General features: G+C 47.5%; 1 protein-coding gene across 1 annotated transcript in view; it reads right to left on the bottom strand.

The window, feature by feature from the left end:
- LOC306803960 (mucin-5AC-like) overlaps nt 1-21,148 on the bottom strand; it is a gene marked incomplete at its 5' end in the record, with an annotated part of 37,509 nt that overhangs the window by 10,361 nt on the left and 6,000 nt on the right. Inside the window, 19 exons of the mRNA XM_079309982.1 lie at nt 304-554; nt 741-915; nt 1,798-2,021; nt 2,174-4,877; nt 4,927-7,746; nt 7,797-13,102; nt 13,937-14,143; nt 14,234-14,277; nt 14,881-15,022; nt 15,352-15,480; nt 16,053-16,209; nt 16,754-16,993; nt 17,499-17,678; nt 17,971-18,084; nt 18,182-18,320; nt 18,826-18,977; nt 19,104-19,204; nt 19,799-19,848; nt 20,432-20,687. Coding sequence (XP_079166108.1) covers nt 304-554; nt 741-915; nt 1,798-2,021; nt 2,174-4,877; nt 4,927-7,746; nt 7,797-13,102; nt 13,937-14,143; nt 14,234-14,277; nt 14,881-15,022; nt 15,352-15,480; nt 16,053-16,209; nt 16,754-16,993; nt 17,499-17,678; nt 17,971-18,084; nt 18,182-18,320; nt 18,826-18,977; nt 19,104-19,204; nt 19,799-19,848; nt 20,432-20,687 — 13,391 coding nt within the window. The remainder of the gene's footprint in view (nt 1-303; nt 555-740; nt 916-1,797; nt 2,022-2,173; nt 4,878-4,926; nt 7,747-7,796; nt 13,103-13,936; nt 14,144-14,233; nt 14,278-14,880; nt 15,023-15,351; nt 15,481-16,052; nt 16,210-16,753; nt 16,994-17,498; nt 17,679-17,970; nt 18,085-18,181; nt 18,321-18,825; nt 18,978-19,103; nt 19,205-19,798; nt 19,849-20,431; nt 20,688-21,148) is intronic.

Genomic DNA, 21,148 nt, shown 5'->3' with positions numbered 1-21,148 from the left:
CCTAGTCATTCAGCAAAAAAGGGATACATATCCATCTTTCCCCGAAAGAAGACTCCTGCTTTCGACTTGCATTTGTGTTTCTTCAGTGTGTTTGTTTACATAAGTGTAATATACCAGTTTTCATGAAATGCAAATTTTGTTCTTAACATCCAGTGCAATGCCTTTTCACCCCCCCCCCCCAGTGATACAATCTGCCCTGACCACCTCCACAATGTGATATTCTAAGAGACTATCTCAAAATAGCATCAGTAAGGCTTATGGACACTATTTCTTTTTTGCAAAAATAGAAAATAGAATATTTACCACATTAGTCATCACACCATTCATGAGTTCACGAGTCAGCACCACTTCTGCAGATTTGTAGAAAATAAGAATGGATTTAGGGCAGGAGAGTCCATCTTTTGCATCGCAGTAATAATTGTCAATGTAAACACGGAAGTTGTCATATCTAGGGACAATCTGTTTCACCAGGACGTAAGTGCAGTTTTCAAGGAAGGTGTAATAGGTTCCATCAAAAGTAATGTAATGAGGATCACCCCATCCACTACACACACCTGGTACAGAGAAAATATTTGGAAGATTAAGATGACAATTTCTGTAGAAGAAAATTTAAAACCTGAAGATACTACAATTTGTAGAGCAACCCTAAGAAATGAAGATGCCCATATAATCTGTGTAAAGTTCAGCTTTTTTTTTTTTTTTTTTTTCAAAACGTTATTCCTGAATCCATTGGTACTTACATTGACACTCATATCGGTAACAGCATCCATTTTCATCAGGTACCAGCATTGGTGGATATTTATTTGCACAGGTAATCTCCTTTACAGGTGGGCAGTGCGTTGGTACTACATCTATATCATTGTCGCCATTACAGATGACTTCTGTACAGTTGGATAATTTGAATCTCTCTCCAGGCTGAAAAGTGAAGAAAAAGCTTTTGTCAAAAAACTCTGCAAACAGGCATACCTTCACTAATCTTCTTAGAACTATGCTATAATGTTTCCAGTAATGGTGCTGTTGGAAAGGAAAGCAGTATGTGTTACTTGTCTTAAATTTGTAGTATTAATGATATTTACTGGCAACTAGAGCTTTTCAAAACTCTGACCATGTTATGGGGATAGAAAAAGCTTACTTTTCAAAATCTAAAACAAAGACTAAAATGAAATTTTTCACTGATAGTAAAAAGCTATCTATAGCTTTTCTATATATTTGCATTTAGAAACAAATATTATACAGGATTAATTTTTAATGCTAAAAGGAAGTGGAAGCATTAACTACACTTGTTTCTTCTGCATGAAGAGAACTTGGGGGGCTTGGGGGAAATGTATTAGGTTACAGGAACTGTTTTCCTCTGTTCTATATACAGCATACTTGAAGGTAAACAGAGGAGACAAGAATAATAAAGTTTAAAGGAGTATAGATAAAAGGGCAGGAGAACAGAAACGGATACAGTCAAGGCTTGTATCTTAAATGTTTCCCCTTACTGAGAAAAAAAGATCCACAAGAAAAATCCATCTATTGTGTCAGTGAGAAGATACCTTACACATGCAGTGCATCAAAGAATTTTGTAAACATTAAAGTAAACAGAAAAGAATACTGTAAGTTGCTTAAGCAGTATAAAAAAAGTAAATCTCAGAAAACAAAAAATTATTAAGCCCTGTAGATTGTCCATCATGAAAAAAATAATTTAGACAATCAGTATATGGAAGGTTGAAAGACTACCAACTGTTCCAATCTGGTACCATACAAAAAGTGATACTATATCAACGGTGAAAAAAACCCACAAAAATTACGTACTTGTAATGGAGGGTACATAGTGGAAACACAACCATGAAAATGAGCACTTGTAGAAGTGGGAGGGAGAGGAACTGATGTTGTTACTGTCGACCACTCAGAAGAAGTGGTGGCTGGTGAAGTTATGATGTTACAATGCACACTATGTCGTTCAACATTACATGACGGGCTACAGATGGCATACAAACGACATCCTTCACTATCCACTCTGTTGTAAATCAAGTCACCTATGCACAAAGAAACAATAGAAATATTACAACCATAAAAAAAAACATTTAAAAGTACAAAGGCCAAAAAAAAACAATTGGAAAAAAAATAATTTAAAAATAAGGAAAAAATTAAAAAAAGAAAGAAATGCTATAAAATCAAACAAACTAACCAGGTGAATAAATAGCATCACCAATCTTGCAGAAACATGGTGTTGTAGAAATGTGAGATGGAGGCGTCGTAAAAATCGGTTGACTTGACGGAATAAAGGGAGATGTGCTGCTGGTGGTGGACGTGGACGAAAATGGGCAGTTGTAGTTGGGGGTGCAGCAGAGCACGCGGATCCTGTAGTTGAGGCACATCTTGAACTTGCCCGTCTGGTCCTCGTTCTTGCACACCAGTCCAAAGTGGACGTCGCACTGCACGACCTGTCCCACCTGCTGGATGGGTACGTCGGGGTAGTCCTCCGCCTGGCACTCGATCTGCTTTGGCTGCCGGCAGACTCGCTTGCCGGCGGCGCGGATGTGCTGGTAGGTTTCAAAGTCTCCCTGGTTAGGCCCCGAGGAGGGGAAGTCGACGTCGAACCATTCGCTCCAGGCGCACACTTCAGGTTCACAGCTGGTGGTGGACGTGGTCGTGGATGTCATGATGGGCAAGGTTGTGGAAGATGTGGTCGGCGTAGAAGAGCTGGTGGTGGTGATTTCCGTGGAGGTGGGACTGGTGGTGGTGGGGATGTAGGGCGTGGAGGTGGAGGGGCGGACAAAGGAGGAGGAGGGGATCGTTGTGCTTGTGGTGCTGAAGGGGATGGGGGTTGAGCAGTTGTAGTTGGGGGTGCAGCAGAGCACGCGGATCCTGTAGTTGAGGCACATCTTGAACTTGCCCGTCTGGTCCTCGTTCTTGCACACCAGTCCAAAGTGGACGTCGCACTGCACGACCTGTCCTACCTGCTGGATGGGTACGTCGGGGTAGTCCTCCGCCTGGCACTCGATCTGCTTTGGCTGCCGGCAGACTCGCTTGCCGGCGGCGCGGATGTGCTGGTAGGTTTCAAAGTCTCCCTGGTTGGGCCCCGAGGAGGGGAAGTCGACGTCGAACCATTCGCTCCAGGCGCACACTTCAGGTTCACAGCTGGTGGTGGACGTGGTCGTGGATGTTGTGGTCGGCGTAGAAGAGCTGGTGGTGGTGATTTCCGTGGAGGTGGGACTGGTGGTGGTGGGGATGTAGGGCGTGGAGGTGGAGGGGCGGACAAAGGAGGAGGAGGGGATCGTTGTGCTCGTGGTGCTGAAGGGGATGGGGGTTGAGCAGTTGTAGTTGGGGGTGCAGCAGAGCACACGGATCCTGTAGTTGAGGCACATCTTGAACTTGCCCGTCTGGTCCTCGTTCTTGCACACCAGTCCAAAGTGGACGTCGCACTGCACGACCTGTCCCACCTGCTGGATGGGTACGTCGGGGTAGTCCTCCGCCTGGCACTCGATCTGCTTTGGCTGCCGGCAGACTCGCTTGCCGGCGGCGCGGATGTGCTGGTAGGTTTCAAAGTCACCCTGGTTGGGCCCCGAGGAGGGGAAGTCGACGTCGAACCATTCGCTCCAGGCGCACACTTCAGGTTCACAGCTGGTGGTGGACGTGGTCGTGGATGTCATGATGGGCAAGGTTGTGGAAGATGTGGTCGGCGTAGAAGAGCTGGTGGTGGTGATTTCCGTGGAGGTGGGACTGGTGGTGGTGGGGATGTAGGGCGTGGAGGTGGAGGGGCGGACAAAGGAGGAGGAGGGGATCGTTGTGCTCGTGGTGCTGAAGGGGATGGGGGTTGAGCAGTTGTAGTTGGGGGTGCAGCAGAGCACGCGGATCCTGTAGTTGAGGCACATCTTGAACTTGCCCGTCTGGTCCTCGTTCTTGCACACCAGTCCAGAGTGGACGTCGCACTGCACGACCTGTCCTACCTGCTGGATGGGTACGTCGGGGTAGTCCTCCGCCTGGCACTCGATCTGCTTTGGCTGCCGGCAGACTCGCTTGCCGGCGGCACGGATGTGCTGGTAGGTTTCAAAGTCTCCCTGGTTGGGCCCCGAGGAGGGGAAGTCGACGTCGAACCATTCGCTCCAGGCGCACACTTCAGGTTCACAGCTGGTGGTGGACGTGGTCGTGGATGTTGTGGTCGGCGTAGAAGAGCTGGTGGTGGTGATTTCCGTGGAGGTGGGACTGGTGGTGGTGGGGATGTAGGGCGTGGAGGTGGAGGGGCGGACAAAGGAGGAGGAGGGGATCGTTGTGCTCGTGGTGCTGAAGGGGATGGGGGTTGAGCAGTTGTAGTTGGGGGTGCAGCAGAGCACACGGATCCTGTAGTTGAGGCACATCTTGAACTTGCCCGTCTGGTCCTCGTTCTTGCACACCAGTCCAGAGTGGACGTCGCACTGCACGACCTGTCCCACCTGCTGGATGGGTACGTCGGGGTAGTCCTCCGCCTGGCACTCGATCTGCTTTGGCTGCCGGCAGACTCGCTTGCCGGCGGCGCGGATGTGCTGGTAGGTTTCAAAGTCACCCTGGTTGGGCCCCGAGGAGGGGAAGTCGACGTCGAACCATTCGCTCCAGGCGCACACTTCAGGTTCACAGCTGGTGGTGGACGTGGTCGTGGATGTCATGATGGGCAAGGTTGTGGAAGATGTGGTCGGCGTAGAAGAGCTGGTGGTGGTGATTTCCGTGGAGGTGGGACTGGTGGTGGTGGGGATGTAGGGCGTGGAGGTGGAGGGGCGGACAAAGGAGGAGGAGGGGATCGTTGTGCTTGTGGTGCTGAAGGGGATGGGGGTTGAGCAGTTGTAGTTGGGGGTGCAGCAGAGCACGCGGATCCTGTAGTTGAGGCACATCTTGAACTTGCCCGTCTGGTCCTCGTTCTTGCACACCAGTCCAGAGTGGACGTCGCACTGCACGACCTGTCCCTACCTGCTGGATGGGTACGTCGGGGTAGTCCTCCGCCTGGCACTCGATCTGCTTTGGCTGCCGGCAGACTCGCTTGCCGGCGGCGCGGATGTGCTGGTAGGTTTCAAAGTCTCCCTGGTTGGGCCCCGAGGAGGGGAAGTCGACGTCGAACCATTCGCTCCAGGCGCACACTTCAGGTTCACAGCTGGTGGTGGACGTGGTCGTGGATGTTGTGGTCGGCGTAGAAGAGCTGGTGGTGGTGATTTCCGTGGAGGTGGGACTGGTGGTGGTGGGGATGTAGGGCGTGGAGGTGGAGGGGCGGACAAAGGAGGAGGAGGGGATCGTTGTGCTCGTGGTGCTGAAGGGGATGGGGGTTGAGCAGTTGTAGTTGGGGGTGCAGCAGAGCACGCGGATCCTGTAGTTGAGGCACATCTTGAACTTGCCCGTCTGGTCCTCGTTCTTGCACACCAGTCCAAAGTGGACGTCGCACTGCACGACCTGTCCCACCTGCTGGATGGGTACGTCGGGGTAGTCCTCCGCCTGGCACTCGATCTGCTTTGGCTGCCGGCAGACTCGCTTGCCGGCGGCGCGGATGTGCTGGTAGGTTTCAAAGTCTCCCTGGTTGGGCCCCGAGGAGGGGAAGTCGACGTCGAACCATTCGCTCCAGGCGCACACTTCAGGTTCACAGCTGGTGGTGGACGTGGTCGTGGATGTCATGATGGGCAAGGTTGTGGAAGATGTGGTCGGCGTAGAAGAGCTGGTGGTGGTGATTTCCGTGGAGGTGGGACTGGTGGTGGTGGGGATGTAGGGCGTGGAGGTGGAGGGGCGGACAAAGGAGGAGGAGGGGATCGTTGTGCTCGTGGTGCTGAAGGGGATGGGGGTTGAGCAGTTGTAGTTGGGGGTGCAGCAGAGCACGCGGATCCTGTAGTTGAGGCACATCTTGAACTTGCCCGTCTGGTCCTCGTTCTTGCACACCAGTCCAAAGTGGACGTCGCACTGCACGACCTGTCCCACCTGCTGGATGGGTACGTCGGGGTAGTCCTCCGCCTGGCACTCGATCTGCTTTGGCTGCCGGCAGACTCGCTTGCCGGCGGCGCGGATGTGCTGGTAGGTTTCAAAGTCACCCTGGTTGGGCCCCGAGGAGGGGAAGTCGACGTCGAACCATTCGCTCCAGGTGCACACTTCAGGTTCACAGCTGGTGGTGGACGTGGTCGTGGATGTCATGATGGGCAAGGTTGTGGAAGATGTGGTCGGCGTAGAAGAGCTGGTGGTGGTGATTTCCGTGGAGGTGGGACTGGTGGTGGTGGGGATGTAGGGCGTGGAGGTGGAGGGGCGGACAAAGGAGGAGGAGGGGATCGTTGTGCTTGTGGTGCTGAAGGGGATGGGGGTTGAGCAGTTGTAGTTGGGGGTGCAGCAGAGCACGCGGATCCTGTAGTTGAGGCACATCTTGAACTTGCCCGTCTGGTCCTCGTTCTTGCACACCAGTCCAGAGTGGACGTCGCACTGCACGACCTGTCCTACCTGCTGGATGGGTACGTCGGGGTAGTCCTCCGCCTGGCACTCGATCTGCTTTGGCTGCCGGCAGACTCGCTTGCCGGCGGCGCGGATGTGCTGGTAGGTTTCAAAGTCTCCCTGGTTGGGCCCCGAGGAGGGGAAGTCGACGTCGAACCATTCGCTCCAGGCGCACACTTCAGGTTCACAGCTGGTGGTGGACGTGGTCGTGGATGTTGTGGTCGGCGTAGAAGAGCTGGTGGTGGTGATTTCCGTGGAGGTGGGACTGGTGGTGGTGGGGATGTAGGGCGTGGAGGTGGAGGGGCGGACAAAGGGGGAGGAGGGGATCGTTGTGCTCGTGGTGCTGAAGGGGATGGGGGTTGAGCAGTTGTAGTTGGGGGTGCAGCAGAGCACGCGGATCCTGTAGTTGAGGCACATCTTGAACTTGCCCGTCTGGTCCTCGTTCTTGCACACCAGTCCAAAGTGGACGTCGCACTGCACGACCTGTCCCACCTGCTGGATGGGTACGTCGGGGTAGTCCTCCGCCTGGCACTCGATCTGCTTTGGCTGCCGGCAGACTCGCTTGCCGGCGGCGCGGATGTGCTGGTAGGTTTCAAAGTCTCCCTGGTTGGGCCCCGAGGAGGGGAAGTCGACGTCGAACCATTCGCTCCAGGCGCACACTTCAGGTTCACAGCTGGTGGTGGACGTGGTCGTGGATGTTGTGGTCGGCGTAGAAGAGCTGGTGGTGGTGATTTCCGTGGAGGTGGGACTGGTGGTGGTGGGGATGTAGGGCGTGGAGGTGGAGGGGCGGACAAAGGAGGAGGAGGGGATCGTTGTGCTCGTGGTGCTGAAGGGGATGGGGGTTGAGCAGTTGTAGTTGGGGGTGCAGCAGAGCACACGGATCCTGTAGTTGAGGCACATCTTGAACTTGCCCGTCTGGTCCTCGTTCTTGCACACCAGTCCAAAGTGGACGTCGCACTGCACGACCTGTCCCACCTGCTGGATGGGTACGTCGGGGTAGTCCTCCGCCTGGCACTCGATCTGCTTTGGCTGCCGGCAGACTCGCTTGCCGGCGGCGCGGATGTGCTGGTAGGTTTCAAAGTCACCCTGGTTGGGCCCCGAGGAGGGGAAGTCGACGTCGAACCATTCGCTCCAGGTGCACACTTCAGGTTCACAGCTGGTGGTGGACGTGGTCGTGGATGTCATGATGGGCAAGGTTGTGGAAGATGTGGTCGGCGTAGAAGAGCTGGTGGTGGTGATTTCCGTGGAGGTGGGACTGGTGGTGGTGGGGATGTAGGGCGTGGAGGTGGAGGGGCGGACAAAGGGGAGGAGGGGATCGTTGTGCTCGTGGTGCTGAAGGGGATGGGGGTTGAGCAGTTGTAGTTGGGGGTGCAGCAGAGCACGCGGATCCTGTAGTTGAGGCACATCTTGAACTTGCCCGTCTGGTCCTCGTTCTTGCACACCAGTCCAAAGTGGACGTCGCACTGCACGACCTGTCCCACCTGCTGGATGGGTACGTCGGGGTAGTCCTCCGCCTGGCACTCGATCTGCTTTGGCTGCCGGCAGACTCGCTTGCCGGCGGCGCGGATGTGCTGGTAGGTTTCAAAGTCTCCCTGGTTGGGCCCCGAGGAGGGGAAGTCGACGTCGAACCATTCGCTCCAGGCGCACACTTCAGGTTCACAGCTGGTGGTGGACGTGGTCGTGGATGTTGTGGTCGGCGTAGAAGAGCTGGTGGTGGTGATTTCCGTGGAGGTGGGACTGGTGGTGGTGGGGATGTAGGGCGTGGAGGTGGAGGGGCGGACAAAGGGGGAGGAGGGGATCGTTGTACTCGTGGTGCTGAAGGGGATGGGGGTTGAGCAGTTGTAGTTGGGGGTGCAGCAGAGCACGCGGATCCTGTAGTTGAGGCACATCTTGAACTTGCCCGTCTGGTCCTCGTTCTTGCACACCAGTCCAAAGTGGACGTCGCACTGCACGACCTGTCCCACCTGCTGGATGGGTACGTCGGGGTAGTCCTCCGCCTGGCACTCGATCTGCTTTGGCTGCCGGCAGACTCGCTTGCCGGCGGCGCGGATGTGCTGGTAGGTTTCAAAGTCTCCCTGGTTGGGCCCCGAGGAGGGGAAGTCGACGTCGAACCATTCGCTCCAGGCGCACACTTCAGGTTCACAGCTGGTGGTGGACGTGGTCGTGGATGTCATGATGGGCAAGGTTGTGGAAGATGTGGTCGGCGTAGAAGAGCTGGTGGTGGTGATTTCCGTGGAGGTGGGACTGGTGGTGGTGGGGATGTAGGGCGTGGAGGTGGAGGGGCGGACAAAGGAGGAGGAGGGGATCGTTGTGCTTGTGGTGCTGAAGGGGATGGGGGTTGAGCAGTTGTAGTTGGGGGTGCAGCAGAGCACGCGGATCCTGTAGTTGAGGCACATCTTGAACTTGCCCGTCTGGTCCTCGTTCTTGCACACCAGTCCAGAGTGGACGTCGCACTGCACGACCTGTCCTACCTGCTGGATGGGTACGTCGGGGTAGTCCTCCGCCTGGCACTCGATCTGCTTTGGCTGCCGGCAGACTCGCTTGCCGGCGGCGCGGATGTGCTGGTAGGTTTCAAAGTCTCCCTGGTTGGGCCCCGAGGAGGGGAAGTCGACGTCGAACCATTCGCTCCAGGCGCACACTTCAGGTTCACAGCTGGTGGTGGACGTGGTCGTGGATGTTGTGGTCGGCGTAGAAGAGCTGGTGGTGGTGATTTCCGTGGAGGTGGGACTGGTGGTGGTGGGGATGTAGGGCGTGGAGGTGGAGGGGCGGACAAAGGAGGAGGAGGGGATCGTTGTGCTCGTGGTGCTGAAGGGGAGGGGGGTTGAGCAGTTGTAGTTGGGGGTGCAGCAGAGCACGCGGATCCTGTAGTTGAGGCACATCTTGAACTTGCCCGTCTGGTCCTCGTTCTTGCACACCAGTCCAGAGTGGACGTCGCACTGCACGACCTGTCCCACCTGCTGGATGGGTACGTCGGGGTAGTCCTCCGCCTGGCACTCGATCTGCTTTGGCTGCCGGCAGACTCGCTTGCCGGCGGCGCGGATGTGCTGGTAGGTTTCAAAGTCTCCCTGGTTGGGCCCCGAGGAGGGGAAGTCGACGTCGAACCATTCGCTCCAGGCGCACACTTCAGGTTCACAGCTGGTGGTGGACGTGGTCGTGGATGTCATGATGGGCAAGGTTGTGGAAGATGTGGTCGGCGTAGAAGAGCTGGTGGTGGTGATTTCCGTGGAGGTGGGACTGGTGGTGGTGGGGATGTAGGGCGTGGAGGTGGAGGGGCGGACAAAGGAGGAGGAGGGGATCGTTGTGCTCGTGGTGCTGAAGGGGATGGGGGTTGAGCAGTTGTAGTTGGGGGTGCAGCAGAGCACGCGGATCCTGTAGTTGAGGCACATCTTGAACTTGCCCGTCTGGTCCTCGTTCTTGCACACCAGTCCAAAGTGGACGTCGCACTGCACGACCTGTCCCACCTGCTGGATGGGTACGTCGGGGTAGTCCTCCGCCTGGCACTCGATCTGCTTTGGCTGCCGGCAGACTCGCTTGCCGGCGGCGCGGATGTGCTGGTAGGTTTCAAAGTCTCCCTGGTTGGGCCCCGAGGAGGGGAAGTCGACGTCGAACCATTCGCTCCAGGCGCACACTTCAGGTTCACAGCTGGTGGTGGACGTGGTCGTGGATGTCATGATGGGCAAGGTTGTGGAAGATGTGGTCGGCGTAGAAGAGCTGGTGGTGGTGATTTCCGTGGAGGTGGGACTGGTGGTGGTGGGGATGTAGGGCGTGGAGGTGGAGGGGCGGACAAAGGAGGAGGAGGGGATCGTTGTGCTTGTGGTGCTGAAGGGGATGGGGGTTGAGCAGTTGTAGTTGGGGGTGCAGCAGAGCACGCGGATCCTGTAGTTGAGGCACATCTTGAACTTGCCCGTCTGGTCCTCGTTCTTGCACACCAGTCCAGAGTGGACGTCGCACTGCACGACCTGTCCTACCTGCTGGATGGGTACGTCGGGGTAGTCCTCCGCCTGGCACTCGATCTGCTTTGGCTGCCGGCAGACTCGCTTGCCGGCGGCGCGGATGTGCTGGTAGGTTTCAAAGTCTCCCTGGTTGGGCCCCGAGGAGGGGAAGTCGACGTCGAACCATTCGCTCCAGGCGCACACTTCAGGTTCACAGCTGGTGGTGGACGTGGTCGTGGATGTTGTGGTCGGCGTAGAAGAGCTGGTGGTGGTGATTTCCGTGGAGGTGGGACTGGTGGTGGTGGGGATGTAGGGCGTGGAGGTGGAGGGGCGGACAAAGGAGGAGGAGGGGATCGTTGTGCTCGTGGTGCTGAAGGGGATGGGGGTTGAGCAGTTGTAGTTGGGGGTGCAGCAGAGCACGCGGATCCTGTAGTTGAGGCACATCTTGAACTTGCCCGTCTGGTCCTCGTTCTTGCACACCAGTCCAAAGTGGACGTCGCACTGCACGACCTGTCCCACCTGCTGGATGGGTACGTCGGGGTAGTCCTCCGCCTGGCACTCGATCTGCTTTGGCTGCCGGCAGACTCGCTTGCCGGCGGCGCGGATGTGCTGGTAGGTTTCAAAGTCACCCTGGTTGGGCCCCGAGGAGGGGAAGTCGACGTCGAACCATTCGCTCCAGGCGCACACTTCAGGTTCACAGCTGGTGGTGGACGTGGTCGTGGATGTCATGATGGGCAAGGTTGTGGAAGATGTGGTCGGCGTAGAAGAGCTGGTGGTGGTGATTTCCGTGGAGGTGGGACTGGTGGTGGTGGGGATGTAGGGCGTGGAGGTGGAGGGGCGGACAAAGGAGGAGGAGGGGATCGTTGTGCTCGTGGTGCTGAAGGGGATGGGGGTTGAGCAGTTGTAGTTGGGGGTGCAGCAGAGCACGCGGATCCTGTAGTTGAGGCACATCTTGAACTTGCCCGTCTGGTCCTCGTTCTTGCACACCAGTCCAGAGTGGACGTCGCACTGCACGACCTGTCCCACCTGCTGGATGGGTACGTCGGGGTAGTCCTCCGCCTGGCACTCGATCTGCTTTGGCTGCCGGCAGACTCGCTTGCCGGCGGCACGGATGTGCTGGTAGGTTTCAAAGTCTCCCTGGTTGGGCCCCGAGGAGGGGAAGTCGACGTCGAACCATTCGCTCCAGGCGCACACTTCAGGTTCACAGCTGGTGGTGGACGTGGTCGTGGATGTCATGATGGGCAAGGTTGTGGAAGATGTGGTCGGCGTAGAAGAGCTGGTGGTGGTGATTTCCGTGGAGGTGGGACTGGTGGTGGTGGGGATGTAGGGCGTGGAGGTGGAGGGGCGGACAAAGGGGGAGGAGGGGATCGTTGTGCTCGTGGTGCTGAAGGGGATGGGGGTTGAGCAGTTGTAGTTGGGGGTGCAGCAGAGCACGCGGATCCTGTAGTTGAGGCACATCTTGAACTTGCCCGTCTGGTCCTCGTTCTTGCACACCAGTCCAAAGTGGACGTCGCACTGCACGACCTGTCCCACCTGCTGGATGGGTACGTCGGGGTAGTCCTCCGCCTGGCACTCGATCTGCTTTGGCTGCCGGCAGACTCGCTTGCCGGCGGCGCGGATGTGCTGGTAGGTTTCAAAGTCTCCCTGGTTGGGCCCCGAGGAGGGGAAGTCGACGTCGAACCATTCGCTCCAGGCGCACACTTCAGGTTCACAGCTGGTGGTAATTGGATATGTTGTCGTTTTTACTGTTGTCCTGCTTGTAGTTTGCGTTGTGGGTTTTGATGTTGTTCTAGTATGTATGAATTCTGTTTTAGGTTGAGTTGTGTGTTTCGTTGTTGTCTTGTGTTTTGTTTGTAAACTTAGTGTAGTCGGTACTATTTCAGATGTTGTAGTAGACGAAATTGTCGTTTCTTGTGTTGTAGTGACACTTCTTGTTGTTGTTTCACACGGTACCATTATATTTTCGCAGCATTTAAATCTCAATTCATAATTATAGCAAATCGGTGGCAGTTGATCTTTATTGTAGCATTTCAGGCCTTCTTCTGTGTTGCATGTTATGTGTTGCTCTAGTAGGGGATATGGTGTATTAGGAAACCGCACTGCTCTACATTCCACATCCTTTCTATTGTCACAAACTTTATATCCTTTATTTTTAATGTTCTCAATTGTATCAAAATCTCCATCATTGTATCCTGATCCTGGATAACTGACGTCATACCATCTTGTCCAGTAACATTTTTCTTTGAAACAAAGAGGAATTGTAGAAGGTGATGTGGTTACAGGTGGTGGTGTCGTAGTTGTTGTTTCCTCCATAGTTGAAGTTGTGAAGGTTGTAGCTTCAGAAGTTGTAGGAAATGTGTACGTTGTTTCAGTAGATGTTTCTTTTGGAGGTGGAGTTGTGACTGGAGTTGATGTCCTGAAAGGTGTTGTGGAAGAGCATGGTACAAAAACACAGCAGAGGATTCTGATTTCGTAGTTGTTGCACATTGTTGAAATTTGATCCTTGTTGTAACATATAAGCCCTCGTGTTGTACTGCATTCTACTTTTTGGCCAAGATCTGTCAGCGGTATTTCAGGGAACTTTTCTGCTCTGCATTCAACAGCCTTTGGGTTTTGACAGATTTCATAACCTTTTCCTCTTAAATCATCAAAAGTTTCAAAATCTCCCCCATCATAGCCAGGGGTTTGTAGACTCCCATCATACCATTCTGACCACTGACACACTTCATGAACGCATACTGATGTAGTTGGTGACACTGTGAAGGAGAAAAAAAGATATCATGAAATTAAGAATGAATTCCTTCAGATACTTTTTTTCCTTATTTTTAATGGGCTGGCAATTTTTCTGATATCATTTTTCTTCCACCATGCTCTCCTGTCGTGCATCACTTCATTATACATATAATTTAATATGTTGTAGAATGGAAAATCCATCACCCAGCAATTTAATGCAGTGACATGCTTGGAACTGCCACTTCGTAACAGAATACTAATTATGTGTTACAAGGTGCTGAATTAAGTCTCAGGTCTAATTTTATAATGGAAAAACCCCAAGTCTCACTTGTTTTTCATTTGGTTCAGTGTACTTGCTTTGGTTGCATCTATCTTTCTTCACTATATACTAGTCTCTCTGGAATGCATTGAAATCACTGAAAAGATTAACGTTTAGTGTATGCAACGAGATCTATAGCTACTTTTTTCTTCCAAATCAGTTTACTCCTCACTGCATTATCTCTGCTCCTCTATTTCAAGCATTCCTACACTTTGTCTTAAGAAACCATTTATTGGTTGGAGAGCATTTGGAGGTGAACTCTCATTATGAAATAGATGGAAAATTGCTACTGAATTCTAGCAATGCTGATATATTCTGTAACTTCTAAATCTATGTATTTTATACTGAATATTGATTTCATAAAACAACATATGCCCAGAGTAACTAGGGATTCCCAACCCAAACAATATTGTGCAAGAATCCTAAAACTCAAAATTTCATTACCTCAATGCCCATATCTGAGCAATCCACTGAGCACTGTAAAATATTTTTCTCATTAAACAAGAGAATTCACTCTTATGGTTTACAAAGGATATACCTGTGGAAGTAGTGGTAGGTGGTGTAGAGCTGGAGTGAAATGTCGTTGCTGTTGTAGGTGATGTTAAGTTTGGACATTCATAGATAAATCTTTGAAGCGTTCCATTGGGACCACAAGTTGCAACAATGCACCATCCTGTTCCATCTGTGGTGTTGTAGACTACATCTTTGTAGTTGTATTTCTGCCCCTCATAACTGCAGACACATTCTGTAGATTAAAACAGGATATTATTCCTTGCTATCTGAAACACAGAGTACCCTAAATGTTATTTATATAGAAACCACTTCATCAACATACCATGTTCATCATATCTGCATTTTTTGCCATGAGTTGTACATTCACTGAAAAAGAGAAAAACAGACTATGAATATGGACATAGTTGTTTGTGACATTTTTTTGTTTTCATTTTTCTTCTATCAATCCTTCACTATTCATTGTGTGTTTAAGCACAAAATGACCCTATCTTCTCTGAGTTAGACAGTCAGATCTGCTGTACAAATTCAGGCTAGCTATCTTCATGTAGTTCCCTGGCAAGAAAGGTAGCTCTTTTCTTTGAGCCTGCATATAAAATATACTGCATCCCTACCAGTGCTTTTGGGAACAGGACAAAAGGTGTGAGATAAGAATATTTCAAATCATCTGTCTCCCCAATAGGTCTATTTATTTTTGGAAGGGAAAAGCACAGTAACTGTATCTTATTTTCACTTCATTTAATAATGATAATAAATTAAAAGAACTTTAATAAATATACAAAATAAGTAGTAAATTAATCTCTCAATGATAAAATGTTTCACTACATTGTCATTTAATTTCCTGGTAAGAAAATTAGACATTGTTCAGCCTCTGATTGGCCTAGTTCCCATTGGTGAATAACAAATTTAATATGCAATGAATTACATTCCACGATTTTAAACTCTACTTTTAAAATTCTTTTCTAATCCTACCATGATTCACAGTTCTGCTTTGAAGGCATCTCCATTCCTGGTTTGTAATTTTTTCCATCTTCAAAGCAACCACAATTAGAAACACAGGTCATAGTTTCCTCATCAAAATAGGGCTTGTTCTTTGGACATTGTGGATAGCAGCCTGCAATAAAAAGAAAGTCAAGTTTACACTAGGCCTTTCCTAAGTAACTCTATACTCATATCTGCTTTTCCCAAAATGTCCCACATGGTAAATGGAATTTCAGACCCTCTTACTGCTATTCCTTTGATTGTACAATATGCTTTGGAGTTTTTTTTCCTCATCTTCATTCCAAACAAGTACATAATTCATTAGGACATGCAATACTAATTACAACATTCCATCGTACAATTTCTAGTGTAAATATGTCATACATTGAGTAATACAAATTTTGTTCACCCTACTGCATTTTAACCTTTCAAGCAGAATGAGATACGCATAATTATATTTACCTTCCAAACCCCTCATCTCATGAAGGCATTTCCCACTTGGATTATTGCAGGTCTTCATACAAGGTGCTCCACATGGCTTGTAGTGCCACTCACATTCTCCTTGTGGATTGTAGTAATCACAGAACAGAGCTAGAAGAAGAAATGTCAGAAAATGGTCTTTGATGATTTAGCTCTGTACTGTTTTGGTTTTGCTTGGTAAAAACCCAGTAGGATCAGCATAATCACATAGGTGGTAAACACTACATTGTCTTATTGCTAAGGTAATACAATTGTTACATTTCTAAAACCTTTTGACATCAATAAATATACACATCATAGAATAGAGTTACACATTAAACATGAAAATCAGTTGATTGAGTCACACATGCACTAATGTTTTATTTACATAGAACCTGATGTAGACAGGTGGCAATGTAATAAAATATCATATTTCACCAGTAGTCTATCATGATTGTCAAGTTAATTGGACACTAATCACATTGCTTGTAAAATTATTACCTGTGGTTTCATTTTACTAAGATGGATTGTCTCCTAGTGATTTACCGAACTGCTTTGTTGGGGGTTTTTAGGTGTTTTTTTCGATTTTGTCTCTTTGTTTCTTAAGCACACAACTGTGCCTCTTAGAAATGGAATTTTATCCTTCCTTTCTTGTTCTACTTTGTTTCCTTTCCCCCTTAAAAAGGTAGTGGTTTGAAACTCACGGCAGATGGATGGGGTTCTCCATGATATGCAGATGTCCAGCTCATTACATGCTTGAGCATAGGCAGCTACTGCTGTGCAGAAACATTCACAGTCTCCTCCAGTGTCACAGGCACAAGCATCATCCACACATGCTTGGTAATATTCATTTGGTTCAACCTGATGGAGAAAACATTAAAGTTTTCATGCCCTTGTCCTATGCACTACCCTAAAATAGCTGAATAAGATAACTGAAACTCTCATCTCTGTATGTGAAAAAGCTAAAAAAGGGGAAAAAATTACAAGAATGCTTTGAAAAAAATCAAGAGGCAAATGTAGAATAAACCTATTGCTAGCAAACTGTAATATTAAGAACCGTTTGATGTTTAAGACTGTTGCAAAATACTGGTAATTACTACAAGCTAGCACAGTTATACATATCAGGTGGCAATATTTATATTAGTAGAAAATTATGCTATTAGAAAATAAAGCATATACTGAGATTTATCTATTGTTATTCCTTCTATTGAAAACACACCAACCAACACAATCAATTTCTTCAGTGTACTTGCTCAAGAAAAAAAGCCGAGAAAATGAAAGTGAAAATATTTCTATGCAGTCTCTCAGGCATGACCAAGTGTATTTTAGAGTATTTTTCAATCCATTTCACATAAAAATGGATGTAATAATTTTGTCAAGAATTTTAAGACTAAATTTGTCATACCTGTGAGTGACACTTGGCAAACACTTGGCTGGTGATGATGCTGCATTGCTTCTGTGCCCAGGCTTTCCTGTATGGGTTTGCAGTGCATGGGTCCTGTGTACGATTGGCATTTGGGCAACTAGAAGACACTTTCCAGCTATTGGCAAACTCCAGCACACTTCCTACCACAGACTGACTGCGAGTAGTGAAGTCATTATTCCCATTGCCATCATAGTTTCCACAAAGTCCACAGACATGGCCCTGCATCAGGATAAACAAAATGACAAGGATCAATAAGGTATAATTTCGTAGTGAGTAACAGACCTCAGGATGACTCCTATGTAACCATCTTATTTAAGGTTATTAATGCCTATTTAGTAACAGCATTGGACATTCCCATGAAATGCTTTTTATGAAGAAAAGTCTTCAACTTATTGTGAGGAAGGATTAGACTTATGGGTTTTGTTCTGAAGTACTAAGATATTTGGTTTTAGCTGATCCTAAATACATCTCTTCAGGGAGAGTTTTTCATGAAGACAGCTACTGATAAAGTTGCTATTATACCATTGCAAAAAAAAAATGTAATTAAAGGATAATAAATAGTACAAAATTTAGGTCAACACAATAATGATAAAAATATGTGATTTCTGCACTTTTGGTCACAGTCTCCTGGTTTACAGCCTGAATTTCCACCCTCTTTCTTTGAGAGATAATATGAGTATGCTACAGAATTAATTTTATTCATCTTTTCACTTTCAAAGTATACCTGAAAGCTGGGACTAAGTTTGATGAATATACTGGTTTTCTTGTCCCACATGAGTATCAGACCAACAGTAGTATCAACCACCAGGTAGATGCCCATGGAACGGATTTGGAATGGCATTTTTCCTCCAGGTGTCCTCTGGATGACATCAGAGTGTCCATCACTGAGTACCAGCTCATAGTTCTAAGACAGGAGAAGAAAAAGTTAAAGGCCAATTTAAAAAGTTGCCCATTTTGTAGTTTTATATATTGATAGTAACTTCATGAAATAATGTTGTCATCAAAAGGATCCTATTCAACAACCTCATGTTAAGAGATTTCTCTATAGATTTCCCTCCTATCCTTTCTAGAGCAGAGAGCAAAAAGTCTAGTGATATTTTCATTATCTTGGAGGCCACTTCCCCTATGCAGTCTACCTGGGACAGCTTGTTCCATCCTCCTGACACAACTTATAAAAAACAAAGGAATAAACTTACTCCCAGGAAAACTTTAATAGATTTAGAGCAGGTAGTTCCTGTAGTGCCACATGGAATGTTCTCAGTGATGACTCTGAAGGTTCCCTGATTCATAGCCTGTTGACCACAGTAGTTCTGAAACAGGAGAGTGATATCCACTGTTAACTATGTTATATGTTCATAAATAAAAGACAAGGTGCTTAGAGCAAAAATCTAGGCAGGACTCTGTTACCTGGACCAGAACATATTCACAGTCTCCTTCAAAATCAAAGCGTTTGCCATCAAAGGTGGTATAATGCCCATCTCCATAAACAGAACATGTCTCCAGGCAGGGTTCCTCAGAGCATTGCCATTTTCTGTTTCTGCATGTGCTACACGGGACAAAAAGCACTCCAAATGTAAAAACTAGACAAACACACAATGTAAATATAGGTACTTTTTTTATATTTTAAAATGCATTAAGATTCGAATGAAAAAATAAGGTTTGCTTCTCAAAAATGTAGCATAGCTCAATAACTATTGGGATTTATCCAAAGACTGTTACTTAATAATATAATTAATCATCTGCATTAGGAAACACCAATTCTTTCACATTTCCAGATTCTGTTGGATCTACCGAAATAAGATTTTCTTGGAAGAGAAAAGGATCTTTTGATTTGAATGAATATAACATCAAAACTATTATGTTTTTCTGACTACTTGCAATTTCTGGGCTGCACCATTGAGAAAAATATTCAGAGCTTGCTTTTTAGGTACTAAATGAATTTTATGCAGGATTCCTTTCTAGAAATCTTGGTATTGCTAGAGTGAAATAATATTATTTACACAGAGCTTAAATGTTCTATTTCCAAAATATTATTTTTTATATGCTCTTACCAGTTGTTACAGCCAACTCTGATTGATTCTCCTGGACTGTAGGAATTCCCATTGTGAATACATGGACAGTCTTCTGGAGCTATACAGCCACCTTTGCCATCCAACACTTGGTCATGGGGACATACACAGCCAGAGACACAGTGAGTTTTGTACTGTAAGGACCATAAAGAAAATGTGTCTTGAAACATTTGCCTGCTGGAAGAGTCCAGCTGTACTTGGTAATTGTAAAAGGTCTTGATTAATATCCTTTCAACTAGGTATAAAGAGTCTGTACTTACACATTCCATATCTAGAGTCTGACAGCTCTTCTGGCATCCTGCTCCTACCACGTTTGCAGTGACATTCCCACAGTCAACATAAACCATGGGAGGCACACAGACTGGAAGAGAAAAGCCATGAGAAATGTGAGACCAACCATACAAATGTATCTTTGTGTTTCCAAGAAAAAATGGAAGTACACCTTAGTGAATTATGTGTACCTTAATGTGATGCATGTAGCAAGAAAGAGAAACCAAATAGATTTGATCTCATATTCACCTGGTTGTTGTGATTATGCTTTGACAACTCAAAATTAATTTTTAGCTAGTTTCATTAAACACTTCCTTTCAGGAAAACAGAACAAAATAGGATAACATTTTGGACTTTTTTTTTTGTTTTTTGTTTGCTTTGGGGTTTTTTGCTTCTACATTTCAATTAAAATGTGAATAGCTTCCTTCTCACATTGAGTGAGGTGACCAAGTATCCTTTTACCTTGGGTAACCCAGTGGGTTCTAACTTGTTTCAGCCACCTGAAAAGTAAGACCGTGTTTCTCTATATTTTGAGAATGTCCTCGGCATTACAGAAGTTCTCAATTCATTTTCTTGGCTGATTTCAGACTTGTACAGGTTTGCATCATTATAACAAGAGAAGAGCTAAAGGAAAATAGTGAAGATGGAAAGGGAGAATTAAAGAAAATCTTAAATGATATGTTACCTGGTTCAGGCTTCTCTCCAATGCAGCTCAGCTTTCCATAGGTGCAAGTGCTATAAAAACAAGGGAATGGATATTTTTTAACTTATTAGGTTTCAGCCTATTTCCCAATGAACTTGAAATAATGAAAAAATACTGCGTGATAAATGTGTCTTATTTTAAAATAGTTCACACATTTCAAATATATCAATATTCTATATTAGAGTAGAACAAAATACAAGTAGATTCTATACAAAGAAATATTTAGTCTGTCTACATGCCTGGTTTAAAACTGTCCTTCAGATTGCCATCATAATGGAATTAACTGGTAACAATTATCAGACATCTTTCAGCATGGAACAAGCATTTTTCAGTCATGGATAAGAAAAGTATGCATGGAACAAAGGAAGGCAGAGAGAAAGATTCAAGGTGGGAGTTTAGCTGTTAGCAAAGGCTGACCCACCACAGGACTGTTTATTGAATTCCTATAGTTGTTTATGTACAATCTGCCAAACATGGGTAGCCCTAAGAATTTTTTAAGAAGCTGTGATTTTTTAAAGTGAAAGTTTTAGGTATAGAAATTAATTTGATTTGATTTCATATCATTTATATGGTTTCATGATTGGTTAAAAGAAATGGGAATAGGCGATCTCTTACCAGACAACACCATTATCATGGACAACTTCTCCAGAAGACAGAGGCATTCCTTTGTAGTAACAAGGACAGCTGGAAGCAGGCACACATTTGCCACTGTCATCCATGTAGGTTCCATTTATGCAGGTACAGCCATCAACTGGGACAAACTTGATGCTGCATGTGACATCAGGCTCACTCAGAGAGCGGCAGGTGGGCTGGCAGGAATTGACATTGTAGGTGTACTTCAAGGACTTCGGACACAAGGTGGTGTATTTTGCTTGAGAGTAAGAAGGTGAGTCACATTTGTTGGTCATTCAAGAATCAATATAGGTATAAAGTATTTCAGATAAAGTACATATGATAAACATGGCATTGTATGTACACTTGCTTTACTGATATCCCCAGTAGTGTAATTTTTTTGTAATACTATGGCAAAATTTTCCCTTTTAAATGTGTCAAATGTTTTGCCCAAGTTAAAAAAAAGAACGAAGTTCAATTATATTAAGACAATATGTTTCTTCCTCTATGCTATTTTTATCCTTTTTGTCAAAGTAAGTTGAGAAATACCCTACTTATTTTATTTGTATTGCAAGGGAATTGCTCTTCAGGCTTTTTTTCTGATGGTTCTCAGCAAGTAAACTAACAAAACCTCTTTTTAACATTTCTTCCTTTTTGTCTTTTATGGCATTCCTTTCCTCCTCAGCTTCTTGAAAGTCAATGCTATACTTCAACCCTAGT

The sequence above is a fragment of the Erithacus rubecula genome (genome assembly GCF_903797595.1).
Source record: "Erithacus rubecula genome assembly, chromosome: 6".
NCBI classification, from domain to species: domain Eukaryota; kingdom Metazoa; phylum Chordata; class Aves; order Passeriformes; family Muscicapidae; genus Erithacus; species Erithacus rubecula.
The sequence above is the reverse complement of the archived record's forward strand: the minus strand, read 5'-3'. Positions and strand labels throughout refer to the sequence as shown.